The sequence below is a fragment of the Cydia strobilella genome, chromosome 3 (assembly GCF_947568885.1).
Source record: "Cydia strobilella chromosome 3, ilCydStro3.1, whole genome shotgun sequence".
Taxonomy (NCBI): Eukaryota; Metazoa; Arthropoda; class Insecta; order Lepidoptera; family Tortricidae; genus Cydia; species Cydia strobilella.
In genome coordinates this window covers 1,633,845-1,655,012 of record NC_086043.1, presented here as the reverse complement: position 1 = coordinate 1,655,012, position 21,168 = coordinate 1,633,845, and the positions used below count along the sequence as shown (strand labels likewise).

The following is a 21,168-nucleotide window of genomic DNA, read 5'->3' as shown; positions in this document are numbered from 1 at the left end:
GGTCGCGTTCACACTCGTTGGTCTGTCCAAACACACTACACTCACGGTGTCACTACGCGTGTTTGATTCGGATATCACTGGTTTATTACACAAACAAATCACAGGATTCCACACATTTGACAGTTTAAACCCATCTTCACGATTGAAATTTTTGTATTTGTGAATTTCAACGGCTTCTCTTACCAATCTTGGTATATAGTGAGAATGAGGGTAGACAGAGCGCTGTCTACACAACTTTGACACCCACCCGCTATCTTCAGTCACCCGTGAACATGATGCATGAAACTGCGTCGAAATATCGGGAGCTCACAAATAATACAAAAGGTAATCACGGTCTATATCCCGGTCAATATAAGTCTAGTGAAACTAACCGTGAATCATTCAAAACTCTAATTTCGAATGTCATACAGTTGTGTTTAAATCGTGTTAAATAGTTTGGAAACTACAGAATGAAATGGTGGCAGACAGAAGTTAAACTTGATACGGATGAGTTATAGATACAAGTAAAGTTTGGCGTTTATCTGTACGAGTCAATGATATCAAAGAGTACGTAACTGTGTATGGCAACTTTGTTGGTTGTTGTTGTCAGATTATGATATATCTATATGTTATATTCTATGATATCAGTGGCGAGATGTCTCACCGGTTTGGTATATTGATACAATATTTGACAAACACCTTATTAAGTTAAGATCTGCAGAATGAATTCGAAAAACTTCCCTAAAGCAGGCGTGTCTCACTCCGCGATTTCGTCGCGTCGCTACAAGTATCTGCAGCCGCCTCAATTTTGAGGTTTTGCCATAGTAATTGCCGCACACCGCTATGGAACGGACGCCTGCACGCGCTTGCGCCGCCTTGCGCGTTGTAGTCGCGTTTTGTTAAGGAGTGAATCTTCTGAACCTAGTACTATTATATATTCTGTGCCTAAAGGCGGGATTCCTCCAGTATGCGGCACTGTGAGGCACAAGCATTTTTGTACTGAATTTGCTTGTGCCGCACAGTGCCGCACACTAGTGGAATCCTGCCTTAACATACCTATTTGTTAGATGCCCTAAACTCAAACACAATATTCTTTTCACCACACCAGCTTGTAAAGACTATCTTTCTTCAAAAACTAATGAGAAAGTTGCATTTTATCCACGAGTAATTTTAAGTTATTTCCTCATGTTAGTTGATGGAATGACTTTTAAGTGATGATTTTTAATGATATATATTTAAAAGCGTTCTTCTGGATTTGAATTGTGAATTGTAATGTTTTACAGTTAGTATTTTCGCTCAGTGGAAATGCAGCTTTACTCGGAAACACTTGAATGTATAAATGTATTTAATTACCTAAGAATTCCCTAAGAGTTTAGCGTTCAATAGGAAAAAATCGGCTCATTGCTAAATTATTCATACAGTGACGTTTTGAATGTTCTCAAGTGTACGCAATTCCCTAGCGACCTGATAAGCCGCGAGTTATTAAATGAACCCGCTCCTGAGAGTCCCGAGATTAGACAGTCGCCATTAAAAATTCCAAGGATTTAATAAATACCTTAATCTTTTGGAGGGTTGAACCGTAATCGTAAGTAAGGACCCTTATAATTCTATAATAATTTTAAAGTTTTACTGAAGGAGTTTTGATCACTACGTGCGACATCAAGTAAGGAGAGTGCTGAGACTATTAAAATGAATTACTTTAAATGTTTTTCTAGAGTGTAAATGATAACTGAGACTGTTCTTGTAACGTTACAATTGTTTTAATTTAGGCTTATTGTATTTAGGTTAACTATATTAGCAGGTAGGAGAGGAGAGAAGAGGAGTTTGTTGAGAACCATAGAAAATAGAAGAGGAAAGATGCTTGGACACCTGCTACGACACGACGAATTTATCAAGAACATAATTGAAGGGAGAGTTGAGGCAAGGAGACGGAGGGGGAGACCAAGGAGAACATACATAGATCAAGTAAAGGAAAAACTCAACGTCGTGTCGTATCAGGCTGTCAAGGAGAAGGCAGAGGACCGACACTTATGGAAATCGCTCCACCGACAAGAGTATAACTCTTAAATATATGATGATGATATTAGCAGCAGACGCTGCAGACCTCAGGAGGGCTAAGATGGTCGGTTTTTAATCATATGCCATCACTCATCATGCCTGTCACGTTCTAGCAAGTATGTAAGTGCGAAAGTGACGCATGACATGACAAGTGATAAAAATACGACCATGATACCGCCGCAGGTGATACGTAGAGCGGCTTGTATCCTTAGATTCGAGAGATCAAGTGAAGGGTACACGGAAAAACATGTCGTTACTTTTTACGGAAAATGAGATTTTCATCTCATAATGTAGAGCTCTTGATGAATTTAGTTAAAAAAGACGTGGTCACTGAATTACCATACATTTTGACATTGTTCCAAATTTTAAAATTGCGATTACTCAAAATGTGACTAGCCATGTTCTTTCCGTGAACCCTTCAAGTGTCGTCCATGGCAGTTAACTTATCGTTTATTTCAAACAGAAGAAAATCCTAAATGTATTTAAGATGCCGCGGATTTAATTTTTTACTTAATCTTAGGGAGGGTTCACCCTAATCGTAAGTTAGAACCCTTCTTATAGGTAATTTTAGAAAGTTCGTGAGTTTTCAAAGAAATTACGGTTTAATTTTTATTAACACCTTTCTAGTGCTATATTAAGCTTGTATCTAGTACTTGCTTGCGCTTGTTTCTAGTATTAAGCTTGTATTTCGCTTTCTGTGTATTTTTTTAACTTTATGGTGCACAATAAAGTATATTTACTTACTTACTTATTAATTCGTAAAATTCGAATAGCTCTGCAGTTTTTTGTTTGCGGTATTTGCGGTAGCCTATTAGTCTAATAGCGTTCTGGATTTACCGTCTTAACCGACGACCTTCCCCTGTGTCTCAAGCGCAAACTCATCGACATGTGTATCCTGCCTATCCTAACCTACGGTGCTCAAACATGGTCATTAACTGAGCCGTTAAAGTCCAAACTCAAGGTTTGCCAGCGAGCGATGGAGCGCAGTATACTAGGTGTTCGCAGAACTGATAGAATCAGAAACACGGAACTGCGCTCCAGAACTCGAGTTGTAGATGTAGGTGTCCAGACCGCTAAGCTTAAGTGGGACTGGGCTGGGCATGTCTGCCGCATGCACCCTGAAAGGTGGGCCAAAATGGTTACCGAGTGGGACCCACGGAACACCATAGATGGTGCTGGCCGGGGTGCAGGCAGGCCGAAAAGGAGATGGCGGGACGACTTAGACGCATTTTATCTGGATTGGCGGGACACTACAAACGACAGGGTCGAGTGGAGGAAACGAGGGGAGGCCTTTGCCCAGCAGTGGGACACTAAATTAGGCTAGTAAAAAAAAAAAACCGACGACGGCTTTACGGTTACTATATACTATATATTCGTTTTAGTGCCAATGCGGCGCGATTGTCGAGTTTCGAGTTTTCGATTAGAACCTGGGGAGTTATACTAATCCTTACTGTTTCTAAGCACCACCTTGATATATATTAAGTACGTCGACCAAGAATAAAAGAAAAAAATAAAACTCGCACGTTTTCTGATTTCCACTCTGACCCATTTTACTTGTATACCTACAAAGCTTAGATTACTGACTCGCTGAAAAAATTAAGAGGCCGGTGTCGATTTTAGTCGCAAAAATGTAAAATTGATAGATTTAGTCGGTGAAATTGTACACCTTTTGTTACCTAATTGAAATAACAAGTACTAGTTTCTATTAGCGCATCTTCTTATCTTACCTTTTATCAGATCAATTTGTTGAAAACAGACTCATTAAATTAGTAACGTTTGCTTTTCTGATGGACGTTTAGGTAAACGCGCGTAAAGCACTGATTTTGTCGCTCTTATTTGTAAATTTCGTAAAGTTTGGACGGCTAAACATGGTAATTTTGTATTACACATATCCTGTACTTGACGTTTATCAGACTACATTTTTATTATTATGACTTTGAAGTAGTGTAAATGAAAGTTAGACGAAATCAATTTTCTCCAGAAATTACTTCAAAACAAGTGACAATTTCTCTGAAAATCGACTTAATTTCAACGTAATTTTGATACTTAAACAATCTACAACATTTGTTGAAACTATTCTTATACATCAATTTGTATAATATACCACCATACATTTTTGATGAATTTTTAAAAACTGTCCCTTCTTTTCATATATTACCGGTGACGCACGCTTGCGACCTCATTATTAAAAGGCAAGATGAGAAGACGTGTTAATAGAAACCAATACTTGTTATTTAGATATTACGTAACAAAACGTGTATAATTTCAACGACTAAATCTATCAATTTTAAATTTTTGCTCCAAAATCGACTACGGCCTCTTAAACCGAGGGCAAACGCAAACTTAGTTGAATTTAATCTGCCCTGCTTTTATGTGATAACAAAGGGGTTTTTAAATCTAGGTCCGTCTGAATAATGAGTGAAGAAAAATATACAGGGTTAAAAATAGGTAGAGAATTAAATTCCTTGACTGCAACTACACATGTTGTGCGGTGCCAAAGTGGGGAAGTGCCACCATAATATTTAAATGAAATTATCACGTTTACAGCGGGCATTGCCAGTCTTTGTTACTTTAAAGTCTGTGCAGAGCTAAGACGAACTGTAAGGGGCATACTCGTAGTCGTAGCGCACTGCCGTCGCATGTCGTTCCGAAGTGCGAAGCGACGAATTCGCGTGCGGCGACGAAGGTCCGGTCAAGTCCGGTGGTGCGATTTTCTTCGTATCTTCGTCCGAAGCTGCGATGCGCGACAATTCGCGTCTACGTACAAAAATTCGTACGGTACTATGGCGCTCGGTGTGGCATACCCTGCGGCGCGCATCGCATCTTCGTCCGTAAGCACGAATAGTCGTGAGATTCGTACCTTCGCACGGAGAGACGGAGCCAGTGTTATACCGTGCGATTTTTGCATACAAACTGGGATTCTATATTACAAAGTTAAAAATCGCAGCATGGGACGTCGTCGTTCAGAAGTGCGAAGCAGTGTAGATGTAGATGTAGTGTAGGGACGCCCAGCCGGAAGCAGGCGGGCTGTCGATCACGTGTCGTGTTCATTCAGCCCAGTTTCCTGAAGTTGGAGCTGCAGGTTACTGTCCCGGCGGCATTCCCTCACTGTTCTCCTCAAATCTTCTTGTTTTCCTGCAGAACAGAAGGACATCTTTAAGTTCGACATTCTTTAGTTCATTCTCTTTCAGTGTGTCTCTACCGAATGTATTATATCGCGTTGCCGCATACATAATGCACTCTGCTAGTAAGTGAAAGCTAGTCTCCTCCTTGCCACAATGTGGGCAGGAGGCGTCTCTACTGATATCCATTATCTTAAGATGTCTGTTGAGAGTGTTATGACTTGTGCGAAACAGTGTCCCATGCCCGCTACGGAGCTGTAACAGCCGTTAGAAAATCAGTTTGAATGGATTTATTGCGCGAGAATACGGTAAGCATTTGAATGAATTTTCCAATGAATGTTACGACTGTTATGCGTGAAGGGCCCGAAGGGACGAGCCCGTATCATATCAGTAAAAAATCAAGTTATATTTTTAACGTTGGATAGTTGTAGGACGATTGTGAAAAGCGTGTAGGTATGTAGATGCGAATTTATTGGTTCAACGAGTCGATGCGAGGACGAATGAATAAAAATTTACGGTTCGCTGAAACAGTTGCGAATGTTACCGTTATCTTTTTATTTGGAATGGGATTTGAAAGAATTTGTATGTATTTGTGACAACCCTAGTGTCTTTTTCATCCAAGCACCGTATTCGCTCCGTTTCGTGTCATCATCCTTCATGCGGTGTGCTTAGATTTTAGAGAATCTATCCTCCTAAGGTGAAGATGAAACTGAAAAAAACCGGCCAAGTGCGAGTCCGACTCGCGCACGAAGGGTTCCGTACCATTACGCAAAAAAAAAACGGCAAATGAATCACGTTTGTTGTCTGGGAGCCCCACTTAAATATTAAGTTTATTCTGTTTTTAGTATTTGTTATAGTGGCAACAGAAATACATCATCTGTGAAAATTTCAACTGTGTAGCTATCACGGTTCATGAGATACAGCCTGGTGACAGACTAACAGACAGACAGAGCGGAGTCTTAGTAATAGGGTCCCGTTTTACCCCAAAAAAGTCTCTTTTACTCGCCAACGTCACGTTTCCATCATCAAAGCGCTCAGATTTCAATAAAAAACCCAAGAAAAAGGCGTCGTGTTGTTTTAACAAATGACTATCGTTAGTCTCAGTCTGCAACAAGTGGTTCGCACAAATTGGCGTTAGCTCGAGCTAGTGCAGCGGAATTATGTAACGGTCCTTTTCACACTACATTAAGATGATCATCATCATCATCACTTAAGAGCTTTGCTCTTGCCGGTGGAGTAATTGCCAGTCCTTTCTTTCCTGAGCCAGTCTTTTGATTTGCTCGTACGATGCATTCTCTTTTACTTGGCTCAGGTATGTGATTCTAGGCTTTCCACTGCCTCTCGTCTTTTCAATTTTTCCTTCCAGGATGTCAGGATTAAGATGATAGAGACGAATTATAATCCTTGGTCTTCCAGTTTTTAATAGAGGTGTCACATTTTATTTTTGTCCCATTAACTGTATTTTAGCAAATCCAATTGTACGTCTTAAAAGTGAAACGTGACTGCTTTTTTATTTTATTTATAGCTAAAATACATCTTTTTGTAAGAAAAAAACCGTTTTTGATTCATGCTTTTATTTCCGACTGTACCTACTTTTCTTTTCAGCTATTAACTCATTGAGACAATTCTAAAAAAAATCGGCAAAGTGCGAGTCGTACTCGCGCACCGAGGGTTCCGGACTTTTTAGTATTTGCTGTTATAGTGGCAACAGAAATACATCATCTGTGAAAATTTCAACTGTAGCTATCACGGTTCATGAGATACAGCCTGGTGACAGACGGACAGCGGAGTCTTAGTAATAGGGTCCCGTTTTTACCCTTTGGGTACGGAACCCTAAAAACTAAATTCAACTGGACTACCTACGAGTATGGCCAACTTTGGTCTTCATCGTCAAATTATTTAGATGTCTATGTCATCAGTCATCATATTGTCACTCTAATGGATATGATAGAGTACAGCTCTAAATGCCTTAAAAAAAAAAAGGTCTTCCAAACTCCTAATGTGAGCCTTATCGAATGTCAGGAAGTGGTTATTGTAGCCGCCGTGCAGGTCTTGACGACAAATAAAAAGACTTCGATTTGAAGTAAACGTGTAATCATATAGGTGCTGGTTACTTTACAAGGTACAGTTGACGTAAACAGTTAAAGGTGTAGAAGTGGTGGTAACAGTATGGAGGCTGATGCGAAAGTGGTTAAGCTGATTTTGAATGTTAAAAATGGTAGTCTAAATTTAGGTGCCTCTAATTGGCCGCGATACAGGTTATGTGGAGCGCTCCTATTGGTGCATTTAAATAAGCCTCCGCATAGTAAGCGAGCCCGACGGCTGCGTTTAGCTACTGCATTATACACATAAAAGGTTGCGTTCGCAACAGTTATAATTTAACTTCATAGATTTAACCTTACCAAGTCACATACTAAATAAACACTGAGTTAAATAAAACCATATAAAATAGTGAAACTTAGCGCCGCTTACAATAATGATGACGCACGCGACGTTATACAGGATGACCTTAGCCATTGGACAAACTCCGAAATCCCACGTAGGATTACTTCTCATGAATGCTCTAACGTTAATATTTATTTTATTTTATTCAAGACAACAAATGGTCCAACGAGTGTTAGTTGATCCGTTAGTACTTAATAATAAACATAGATTTTGTCCTTTGACAAAGTTCTAAATATTTCATTAATTAGAAAAAAAAGAAAAAAAAATTTCTAACAAAAGTTATTTCCAATAATCGACAACAAAAAGAAACATACTGTATTCATCATTGGCAGTTTTTTTGACAATTTGTTCGAAAATCTGCGGCAATGATGACAATTTGACAAAAAAGATAATCAACAAGGTCGAAGAAGGTTTCATACTATTTAACACCTCAGGAGCTACTAACACATACAGGCTGCTCCAAAGTAAAAAATCGTAATTTGTTAATTTCTTCGTAACCGCTACACCGGTTGTTATGATACTTTGTATACTTATTCTAAATACCCTAATGCATATGTACATTTCGGCTTTATCCAATGGCTAAGGACACCCTGTATAAATATAGGTAGTTATTTTATATTTTCTAGCTTCGGCTTGTTGGTAAGATGAATGATGAAGAGAAGAGGCGTTAATATTAAATATCATAATTATATGATGGAATCCATCATCCGAAATAACCTGTCACTAGCATGACTTGGTGGAAGATTTATATAGTGTCTTTATTTTGAGATAATATTAGGATAGGACAAAGAGTAGTTTAAACATTGATTACCATCATACCTACAAGTATGTTTAAAATTAAAAAAATAAATTTGATATTTATGTAATTGTTTTTTTTTTTGTAATTTTGGGTTAATTTTATTGTTTGTAAAAATTGACATGTAAAAGTGCCTCTGTGGCCTATTTGCTGAATAAATGTTTGATTGATACACCATGAGAGTAGTACACTACACTGATCAAATGACTAAAAAAAGTAATTTTATCATTGACTGAGTGAAACTGAGCACTGAGCACAACTGAACTAATGGAATTTGAGACAAAAGCATCAGAGACCTACCCTTAGCTCGTTGGTTAATATTTAATGTCTTTTTTTTATTTTTTATTAGCCTACTTTGGTGTCCCACTGCTGGGCAAAGGCCTCCCCTCGTTTTCTCCACTCGACCCTGTCATCGGCATTTTCCCACCATTTGGGGTAGAATGCGTCCAAGTCGTCCCGCCATCTCCTTTTTGGTCTGCCTGAACCCCGGCCTGCACTGTCTATGGTGCTCCGCGGGTCCCACTCAGTAACCATTTTGGTCCACCATTCCGGGTGCATGCGACAGACATGTCCCGCCCAGTCCCACATAAGCTTAGCGGTCTTGACGCCTACATCTGCAACTCTTGTTCTGGAGCGTAGTTCCGTGTTTCTGATTCGATCAGTTCTACGAACACCTAATATACTACGCTCCATAGCTCGCTGGCAAACCTTGAGTTTCGATTTTAGGGCCTCAGTTAATGTCTTACACGAAAAAAATAGGAGCGCCCATAATTCAATTAACTTGTGATTTGTGGCTGAAGAATGTGACAAAGATTAAGAAGACATTCAAAATTATGTGGTTCTTTACTCATTTATTAGAGACAATACCGCCTGCTGTTGTTGTATGGGATAGAGTGAGTATTGTGGCCCAATCCTTCTGGGACATGATAGAATCTTTAGTTTAGACTTATATTGACCGGGATATAGACCGTGATTACCTTTTGTTTTGTCCTTGTGTTTTGTGTTGTTGTGTAACTAACCGTGAATCATTCAAAACTCTTCGTCGCCATACTTACTCAACCTCATATCAGCAACAATCATTTGATGTAAATGTCGCTTTTTTTTCATTCGGAATACGGGTGTTTTTGTCATCAAATGAGTGTTGCAGATACGAGGTTGAGTAAGTATAGCGGCGTCTTGTGATAGAATCTTGCTCTTCTTTGGAATATTGTCATTTGTTTTCTAACAATTTTATCGTTTGTTCCAGAAAACAACCAAAGACATTCGCGTTCGACCACTGTTTCTTCTCCCTGGACTCTTCGCTGCCTAACTTCGCTTCACAGAAGACCGTCTTCGAGTGTTTGGGCAGGGACATCCTCGACAATGCCTTCGACGGGTACAACGCGTGCATATTCGCGTACGGACAGACAGGTTAGAATATATAACTTTTATAATATCTGTTCTTCTTCTTTCTTATTGAAGTTCTTTATAAAATGTGGTCCATGTTCTTTTATTGACCTTACGCAACAATCCAAAATCAAGCAACAGTTCCAGTGCTAGGTGTCTTTTTATATACTTACCTGATTTTAATTCTTGAAATGTATGTGTATTATTAGGTATTATTATTTTTCAATTCACTCACTGCATCACCTACTCACATTACTTGTTTTTTTTTGCCTTGTCTCCACTACCCTAAGGTTGTCTGGAAGAGATCGCTCTTTAGCGATAAGACCGCCTGTTGTCTACCATCGTTTAAGTGCTCAATTTGTATGTCATGTCCTTTTTATATTGGTGAGCAATAAAGAAGAATTGTATTGTATTGTACCTATATATAGGCACGTGGACGTAGAGCCAGATATCGGTTTTGAACGCAATCAGACCATAAGCGGGAAAGTTCCAAATCGCGACCGATCGCGACGATATTTTCCTGTTTTTAGATTATCGAATTTTTAAATATCCATTTGTTTTAAGTACAGTAGACATTAGAACTGTCCGTCGGAAACGTTTTTGTTAATATGTGGTGGATGTTATACTTTCTAGATTAATGTAACATTAGTTTGTATTACCGAATGAGAAATACGAGTACAAATGAATCCATTTAGAGATGCGCGCACTGATAAACACTCGATCTTCCTATACTGAGGGACAACAATATTAGGAAGCCAATCCATCTTATGAGAAATGAGATTAAATTACCACTACGAATTGTAGCAAAAACTTGTGATTATCAATTTCGTTGCATGGAACACAAAATAACAGTCTTGTATAACATCTTTCCTTTTATCTAAATTATCTGATGCAGAAAGCGAAAACAAGTAATAATTTATCGCGAAAGACATTCGTCGACATTGGCTGAGGTATTCATTGAAACGTAGAATTATTTATCAGACTCGCAAAGACACTCAAACTAATTAATAATTTACTGCGAAATGACATTCCACGAATTATTTCGAATAAACAATCCCGCCAATAAATAACCAGAAACCTAAAGCCTTTAACGTCAATAACCCAATTCCTGAAGCTCGCTTCATAACAGGAAAATCGTAACCAATTCAACTCCAAAAAGACAGGATCCTAGAAACTTTATAACTCCTTACGACCTATCGCTTCTAAGGATGATTCTACGAGTTACGAGAACCGTCTAGCCTCAAGAAGGACGTATAAAGTATGAAGAATGTATATAGTTAGGATGTTTTGGAATTAAGTTAGGGTACGGTAGCCGGCATGGCGGCTCTCGTGCCAATTCGATCCCTGTAAACAGTGTTTACGTCCGAAAGATGAATGTAGTTTGGCTTTGGGATAAATGCATCCGTTATCTGTTTAGGAAGAGATTGTCAGAGGCTGGCGAGTAATAAATATCAAGATAATCTAGAACAAAAAAGGGATTTTAAGATTTTTGTGAATGAGTTCTCAAGGGAGTTTTTTTTTCATCGATTTAATTAGTTCCTGATGCTGAGTGTGTTGCTTCTTCTCACAAGATTGAACATATTTAATACGTAGTTTTTCTTCCTTCCGGCCGGAAAGGTTTAACTTTCGTCCCGCTACGCTAAATGAAGTTGCCGCTTTCCGTCTTCGTCGAGCAGAAAAATAGTAGGTATACTAATCTCGGGCATTAAATAAGAAAACCTCAGATCACTTGTTTATCGACCTCGATTTCGCTTCGGCCAACAATTACATGTAATTTGAGACATTTCTTACTTTACTGTCCAGGGTATGTAATACACTATTCCTGCAGGGAATATTATTAGTAGTTTATTAAAATGGTACAGTCACGGACTTTAATTGTTGATCCATTTAGGGTTTACTTTACATTGGAATATTTCATACCGTTACGTTATATATACGTATTGACAACCAAATTATCTTGAACCATGAAATGAATCAACATGAAAATGAATCAACAATTAAAGTCTGTGGCCGTACATACAACATGCAATAGTTATGTGTCGATTTGGAATCGAACAAACACCTTCTGTGTGCGTAAGATCTAGCATTCAATATTGGTCTTCAAACAGAACCGTTTCAATATATGCATTCAGAATGTTACAGCGCATTACCATTAGTAGTATTGTTCCGTTCCGAGTAAATTAAGTTTAATATTCGATCAACATGCAACTGTCAACACTTCTAACATAACAAACTTTGCTTAATCACATTGAGTTATTATTACTATGCTAGCTTTTGCCCGCGACTTAGTGACAGCAGCTAAAGTAAGTATAGCGCCTGGAGAAAATCTCATAGCAATCTAAATTTGAGCATATTATGCACACAAACTAGCAAGCACTTCATTAATTGTCTCAATTCCACCCCGCTTTTTTCTTTCTTAATGGATGATTTTCGGGATAAAAACTATCCTATGTCCTTCTCAGGGACTCAACCTATCTCTATGCCAAATTTCATCTAAATCAGTCCAGCGGTTTAGCGTGAAGAGGGAACACACAGACAGAAAGACAGACAGACAGACTTTCGCATTTATAATATAAAGTATGGATAGAGAAGCCATACCAAACACTGAAATTGTCGCAATCGCAACCTGTACCACGCGACCAATACGTCGTAAGCGTAAAATTTAACTTGCAAAATTTGACCCGTACAAACATAGTTATTTACTTACATAGGTACATTGTAAGTTAAATAAAAGCTTGTAAAATTTATGAATTCCCTCCCTTTGTGAATGAATAATGAGGGCACGGTGATAATTCCATTTCATTTGTATTGTGTCGGGATTCGTTGACTTAGCGCCGTGGGAATTTGTTTAGGAATTGTATGTACTTACATATTACTAGGTATTATTTTGGGTGAATAATACCTAAGTAAAATTAATGATTCCCCAAGACGAATAGCGGTCATCGCGGGGAATTATGACCGCAACCCTCCAACAAAAGAACCACAAACAAATCAAACAAATCATGCGCAACAAAACTCTAACTAGTAATCCTAGCGAAACTAAACTACACTACAGAAACTTAAACAAAAAAACAATTTCAAAACAAATGAAGAACCTGTACGCAGAAAAACACTACAAAATGACATTAAAACCGAGAAAACATTGAAAATTTAAAGTCATCGCGGGGAATTATGACCGCAACCCTCCAACAAAAGAACCACAAACAAATCAAACAAATCATGCGCAACAAAACTCTAACCAGTAATCCCAGCGAAACTAAACTACACTACAGAAACTTAAACAAAAAAACAATTTCAAAACAAATGAAGAACCTGTACGCAGAAAAACACTACAAAATGACATTAAAACCGAGAAAACATTGAAAATTTAAATGAAACCGCAGGGAAAGATAAATGGAGAGAATTGGAGGAGGCCTCCACTCAAAGAGGGGTCTAAATTAAATTAAATTAGTAAATAACATACATAAACTTAACACTAACTACTAGTTATAAGAAAATTACTAACAATACGCAAAAACTTTTAATGTAAAATTGGAAATAAAGGCTTTTTATTTAAAATTTATTAATAAATAAATACGGTCCAGTGGGCCATGTGGCCTTACCGCAACGTACCAACCTAGCATATCTAGATATCTACATCTACCGAGCCCCAAACTAAGCGAAGCTTGTAACTAGTACGGGTACTAGACGATATACTATATACTATATAATTTAGTATATTTAGTATATATGTATAGATAAATATATACTTAATAGATACATCTGGATCATATAGACATAACCCAGAAACAAATATTTGTGATTAACAAAATCACAAATAACTGCTCTTACCAGGATTCGAACCCGGGACCTCCTGCTTCCGACTAGGATAGAAGGCCGTTCATTTATTATGATTTCACCTTCCCATACAAACGTAGTTTTGTTCTCATTTTAAAACTACGTGTTGGATTGTAATGAAACTTTGTACATACAATGACATGAGGTATATCTAGGTCTGTAATTAGTTTATATAGCTCCAGTTTATAAAACAAACGAAATATAGCAAAAACAAGTTTTGTATGAAATATTTAATATCGCTGTATTTTTTAACTATGGTATCTGAAGCTACATAAACTAATTACACGCATAGATATACCTTATCCTATTGTAAATACAAAGTTTCAGAGCAAAATAGCTACTCGTTTTAAAATGAGAGCGTAACTACGTTTGTATGGAGAACCGAGCTTGCCGGGGACCCTTAACTTAGGTTTCATTTTACGTTTTGGGTTTATGTACTCCATGTCAATGCTCTTATAATGATGTTATTTCTAACATATCGCGAAAGCGAAATAGAAACATCACAAACCGGACCGCGATTTCGTGTAAGTAAACAGTGTTTTAAGAGTTATGTTCTCATGTTTGTACACCAAAAGCCAAATAATCATAAAATACGGCGACATTTTGCTCAGAAACCCCACAATTCATAAACTCGTAACTCCTTCGACTAAGCTTTGGTAATATCAACCTTATTTTGTAGTCTTAAGGATTCATTTTGAAGGGACATTATGCTCGTGATACCTCGCAGTTTTTGAACTACACACCTTCGATTACGCTTGAGTAAATATGAACCTTAAAGTCGGTGTGTAAGGTTTATATTTGAAGGGACAGTGGGATATGGGAGCTAGGTATTGTCGTACCTGGTGTTATTAAAAATAAAGTCGCAAGTCCTTCGGCCATGCTTTTGTAATATTAACTTTATTTTTCTAGTCTTAAGGTTTGAATTTGAAAGGATAGTTAGGGCTGTCGGAGATTGTCGTACCTGGTTATTAAAAATTCCTTCACGTTGGGGTAGTCAAAGGGCGCAATAAGAGTACGTGTTTTAGTAAAGGGACCGCAATATGGATGGAACTTTATCTGGGGGTATATTGTAATAGGGACAATTTGGAAAGGACAAGGACGAACGTTATCGACGACGTTAGCGTTAGACGGATCAGTCAGGACCTCTGAAAGAATATTGTTGTGTACGGCAGGTTTTTTTTTGCGTATTTTTAGCAATAAAACACCGCTGTGGCACCATTCTGTCCGTAAGGCCCGTCTACGAAATGCTATATGTATAAGTCAATGGTAATAAAATTACAGACCTAAATATACCTTATCCTATTGTAAATACAAAGTTTTAGTGTAGCTAGTCGTTTTAAAATGAGAGCGTGACTTCGTTTGTATGGAGAACCGAGCTTGCTTGCTGGCTTCTTAAAGACATCTCGTTTCGTTTTGTTGTAAACTTTTTTCAATTTACACAGTGTAAGTACTTATTGGCACTGCCGTTTGTGCCAACAGCTTTCGTTGGCACTATTCGTTGTATTTCCCCAAACTTTATTAATTAGCTTCCACGTTTATTTTGTGTAGTGTAAAAAATACCAAGCGAAGGTTTCAGCGTAAGCAAAAATTCTTTACCTACTCGTATATATTAGCGCTCGCCAGTATTGTTAAGGCCGTTCCATCGGTTTGCCACTGTCTTTGTCACATTTCGCAAGAAAGAACGGGAAAGAACATACGCGCCAAGTGTCAATTTTGATCGAATTTTGTCGGTTTTTATTTATTTTAAAAACGTTACCTTACAATATCGAACTTCTAAAGCTATGAAATTACTATTTATGTTAAGATTGTTTTTTCTTCTTTTTTTGTTTATAGTATCACATAATAAATAACCGAGTAAAGTAGGATTAAGTCCGAGTTAGAGGTTACTTTGGGAATTAATTGTATCGAGCGAAGTGTCATAATTCGTGTATCGGAAGCTATGTTGTTAAAGATAATATAGTCAAGAACTACATATATTTTTTCCACGTCTACAAATATCAACGCCTCTTAGAAAAACATGATCATATAAGGAGATTTTTCGCCTTCTTAAAAATATACCAAATATTTAGATTTAGCTACTAAGCGCTTTGAATTATTAATTCTCTCTGGATTCGACCTTTTTTAGGAACGGCGGGAACAGATCCGCCTGGGACTGGAAAAGATTTTTACATTTATCCAATGTGTATGAAAATTCAGATCTTTTTGCTCCGCGTTCGTATAATCCATCGTCTAGGGAACTGTCCAGTTGTGGACTATACTAAAATGGATACGTTAGTGATACTAGAAAAGTAGTCTAGAACTTATAGCTGTATTATAATAACATACCACATGTCTACTGTTAGTATATACATATAGCCAATATTTACTCTCTTTTAAACCTCAAAAGTCGAAGTGACACCCCCCTGGTAATTCGCAGAATTAAAAAAAAATGTTTACAGAAATGGGAATACCATTTTGGAGAACAAGCTTTATCAAGGGGTGTTGGAATCTGGTACAGAACAATCCAAGATAGACCCTTGTGGATACCCTGGTTTGATTCTGCCAACCTCGCTAGAAAAGTGTTAGTCTCAGCTTTTCGAGTCCGGTCCGGACTAGGGCTCCCGGTATCCGTGTTACACGCCGAAACGTATACCCGTGTTCTTAAGCCCGGCGGTACTAAGAACCCGGTTTACACGGAACCGCCGGGATTCGAAAACGTTTCGAAGGAACGTTCCCAAGAAACGTATCTCAGACACGTATCTCCGTTTACACGGGTACTTAAGACCGTTCCGAACGGGTCTGAATACTCCGAACCAGTTTGAGCCAATGTACAATGGTAACAAGGTCCACTTTCCACTATTATTATGTTGACTTCAGATGAATTCGTTTGTCGTACGATTTTTAAAGTAAAACTTTTTTTCTATCGCCCCAATTTATTAAGTTAACATTAAAACCGCGATTTTAATACCGTAATTCGAATTAATTTCCGAATTTTTTTAGTTAAATGCCTACAATCCGAAAAAAGTTTCACTTGCATCGTGGTTTCATAAAACCGCACAATTACATTTTTTTAAATTGTTTTTAACCGTATCCACCACGTAACCACTACCACTTTATCCTGGTTTCGTAGCTACCTTACTGGCAGACGCCAGCGTGTCAGAGTCGACGACAAGCTGTCCGACTGGTGTGAGCTTTCCGCTGGCGTCCCGCAAGGAGGAGTACTTTCGCCACTTCTTTTTTCTATTTTCATTAATGGTATCACGAAAGCACTTACGTCATCATACCATCTTTACGCGGACGACCTACAGATTTATGCAGCGGCTAATATAGATGATCTTGCTTCAATGATTACTCAAATCAATTCTGATTTAGAGTCCATACGGGATTGGGCGTGCAAATTCGGTTTGAAGATTAATGCCCAGAAGTCGCAGGCAATTGTCATTGGTGGCCCTTACTATGTAGCTAAGCTCTCAGACATGGTGATACCTGACATTTTTTTTGATGGGACTAAAATCCCCTTTTCCTCTACTGTCCGAAATTTGGGTGTCATCATGGACCAGACGCTTTCCTGGGAACCCCACGTGGCTGAGGTGAGTAAAAAAATTTTTGGTTCCCTACACTCTCTTCGACGACTTCAGAATTTCCTCCCTCTTCGTACCAAATTGACTCTTGCCCGCTCTCTCTTGCTCCCTCTACTAGACTATGGTGACATTGCGTTCTTGGATCTTAATGAGGAATTGCTGAATAAACTTGAGCGCTTACAAAATGTCTGTATCAGGTATGTGTATGGCCTCCGTAAATACGACCACATTTCTAATTTTCGTAAGCAGCTCGGGTGGTTACCGATCCGCCAGCGCAGGGATGTGCATGTTTTGTCGTTGCTTTTCAACATACTCTTCAACCCCTGTTCCCCATCTTACCTAACCGAGAGATTTAACTATCTGGCTGAAGGAAGTGATCACCGCTTACGTTCTAGTGCTAATCTTACGCTTGCTATCCCTTCGAATAAGTCTCGAACGTACGCAAATTCATTCACAGTGCGCGCGGTGAAGTTGTGGAACGAGTTGCCCCTGTCGCTCAAACGGTCCCGGTCTGTAGCATCACTCAAAGTTAATCTGAAAAAGCTTTGGCTTTCCCACGAACTGTGATTTGGTTGAGTGCTAATATATATATATATTATTTATATATTATATATATATATATATATTTATTTAATATTTATTTAGTACTATATATTTATGTATGCTAGTACATATTTATTTTATTGCATAATGCAATTGATGTATTTTAGTTATTCGTAGACGTTAATATTGTAGTTTTCCTTCTTAAATATTATTGTACGTTCTGTAAGTTTGTCTATCTATCTAATTCGAATTTTCCACTCATTTACTCTAAGGTTAGCTGGAAGAAATCCCTTATAGGGATAAGCTCGCCTTTGTACCTAAATTTATATGAATTTCATGTTATCAATTTTTGTTTTGTACAATAAAGTGATTTACTACTACTACTACTACTACTTGATAAAACATAGGTACTGAGCCATCTTCCTATGTTTAATAGTAGGTATATAATTTTTATTTTAAACTATTTATATCATTTAATAAAACCGATTGCTTCTAAGCTAATTACATGAATTTGATATCGATCATAGTTTTTTTTTATAATTACATTATGGTATTGTATTTTTTCATTAATAATAGGTGTGCAGACAGAATACAATATTCATTAAAAATAACAGTTTAATTATTTCGTGGTTATTTTTATCTCAGGTGTATTACTGCTTTGCGAAAACAACAAACCTGCCAACGGCGCAAAAAAAGTTAGGTGCACAAAAGCGGGATTATCGAGTAATCATGCTCAAATGAAAAGCAGAATTTTACCCAAGAACCATAAAACCCATACTACCTTGGATAACTTGCGATAATATTGCTAATTACATTAAGATAGATCTTTAAATTGGTAATCATTCATAATTCACTTTGGTCACTTTCTCACTAGCGTTCAGGTAATAAACTTAAATGGTCCATCCATCCATTGTTTTCCAATATCCTTTTGTTTGTCATCGTCGAAAACATGTAGGTTCCCAAACTATTATCACAAGTGTCACCGCGAATTATAAGCTTTATGTCGTTGTAATAAGGTTAAAACATCTGCACAAGAAAATGTTTTCCATTGTTTTGTAGCCGCGCCGCACTAAAAAGCGTTTTATTATGGTAAGAGGTACCTAGAGCAAAAACAATTAGAATTTATTGAGAAGGTGCAATTTTATCAAGTTGATTTAAAATGTTTATTAATAACTAGCGACCTTCGCTTGGAGAGTCAAGCATAATAAAATACATTCTGTAACAAGTATTCACATCGGAAGCCCAATAATACTAAGACTTCCATCCACCTGTCTGTCACCACTCACTAGGCTGTATCTCATGAACCGTGATAGCTAGACAGTTAAAATTTTTACACATGTATTTCTGTTGCCGCTATAACAACTAAAATTTAAAATAAAATTTTGTACGGAACCTTCGGTGGGCGAGTCCGACTCGCACTTGTCCGGTTTTTTTAGAAGTTAATAATGGGTTAATTATTCTTAAAATATAGACAGACAGCCATCGCGCACTTTTTTGTAGACTTTTTTCCACCATACATTGTGTCGTTATATCTCAAATAGATTGGGCAGCGTTTCCGATTAAGTCCTGGCCAGCGTGATTTTTTCTAACTTCATTAGTAAACATCGTCATATTTCTACCAATTTAAACAAAACCTTAACAAAATATACACATAAACATTCCCAAAGAAAAACTTCATTCATAGGTGAGGTCTAGTTATCGCGAACATACAGTCTGTACATACGGACGCGGCGGGGGACTTTGTTTTATAAGGTGTACCTACACTACATTATATGACAAGAAATATAATTTCATATCATGTTCTCAAATTAAACTAAAAATAAAGAAGCAAGTTAAAAATTAACTTTTTTATAAATACTTACCTAATGCCAATTTCGAACATTAGTTTGACTTCCTGCCTACATACTGAACTCGATGGTTCTAATTTTTTTTTAAATAGGTACTAGCAGGTTTTTATTTTATTTTATTGCTAACCCGCAACGTAAAAAAAAAGTAGCTATTTAAAGTGCTATATAAAATACTACTTTGATAAGAAGCGTGAATACTCGTAATACCTATTGCAAGCAAAAACTACCTGCTCAAGAAAGGGTTTTCTAAACCGTTTATTTAATTTCGACTCTACGACCTCACGGAATAAGGTTAAATATGACAGAAACTCGTCATGAATCTTTTGTCTATTCATTTGTAGCTGGCGTTCGTTCCTTCGCTACTATCGTCAAGGACGTGTCCCGGAGCCACGGATAAATAAGATACGTATCTTCGAATACCCGTTTATCCGTGTACACGGGTCTTAACTACACGTTTCTTAATTAAACGTGCGGAACGGGCCAGAAAACCGTTTACGTATTATTCGGAGACGGGTATTCGAAACGTGTAAACGAAACACGGATTCGACCGCGAGCCCTAGTCCGGACACATCCCTACAAACAAGTTCCTGTGCATGATGGGTGTTAAATCGTCACCACTGTGTGCAAACTGTCAGAAGACTGATGACTTGTCTCACGTGTTGTTGGAATGGAATGGAATCCGATATTCGGACTTGAGAAAAAGAATTTTTGGTAGTCTGGGCTCCATGCACAATGGACAGATCAATTGTTGGTTGGCAGAGCCTATATCGGACAAAGCAGTCAGTGTTTACCACTTTATTGACCTCTCCCTTGAGTAGGGAACTATGAAAGCACCCATGAGGCTGACATGTTCACCTAGAGTGTCCAAAGCCTCAATAAAAACCAGATTAGAAAAAAAAACAATAGTCGTTATTTAAAATACACGGTTTAGCTTACCGAGTTCAGGCTCAATAAAGAGGTCGATATCTCTTACCTTGCAAAACATTTAACTTATATAGGGCTAAGAAACGAGGTCACACGTCGTTTAGGGACGTGAGCGTAATCTAGGGTATCGCGTGGAGGGAGGTTCCTTTATGTAAGTACAGATAAGATAAGATTGGCAGACATGTGTTCGCGATGCGGTGACAGGTATTGTGTTGTAGGTACCTATATGTGGCATTTTCTATGAAAAGGGCCCTTATTGTCGATGGCGCTTACGCCGCACAGCGTCGCGCGGCGCGGCATTGTATTTATATCGGAGCATCGTTTATAATGGCGTAAGCGCCATCGACAATAAGGTCCCTTTTTATAGAAAATACCACATATGTTTGTTACTCGAGTGTTAAATATAGCTCTTTGCTCTTAAACTCTTTTCTGTGTATGATAAGGATACTGATTGAATTTTTGATCATCTTTTTGAGTTTTTCGAGAACGATTTTTTCGGCTCTGTACAGTATTGATACCTAAGGTTGAACTCACGAATTTTAATCACCACACACATATATGAAAGGTTAAAATTTGTTTTTGACCCAACATACCGAACTGATCTGTCATCTTAGTACGAAATTGGTACAAAAACTGTATGATTGGAAAGTAAATTGGCCAATAAAACTGTT

The 21,168-nt window shown here is 37.8% G+C and overlaps 1 protein-coding gene across 1 annotated transcript in view; it reads left to right on the top strand.

The window, feature by feature from the left end:
- The window catches only part of LOC134755693 (kinesin-like protein KIF13B), a 247,587-nt gene that overhangs the window by 96,794 nt on the left and 129,625 nt on the right, over window positions 1-21,168 (top strand). Inside the window, exon 3 of the mRNA XM_063692240.1 lies at window positions 9,647-9,810. Coding sequence (XP_063548310.1) covers window positions 9,647-9,810 — 164 coding nt within the window. The remainder of the gene's footprint in view (window positions 1-9,646; window positions 9,811-21,168) is intronic.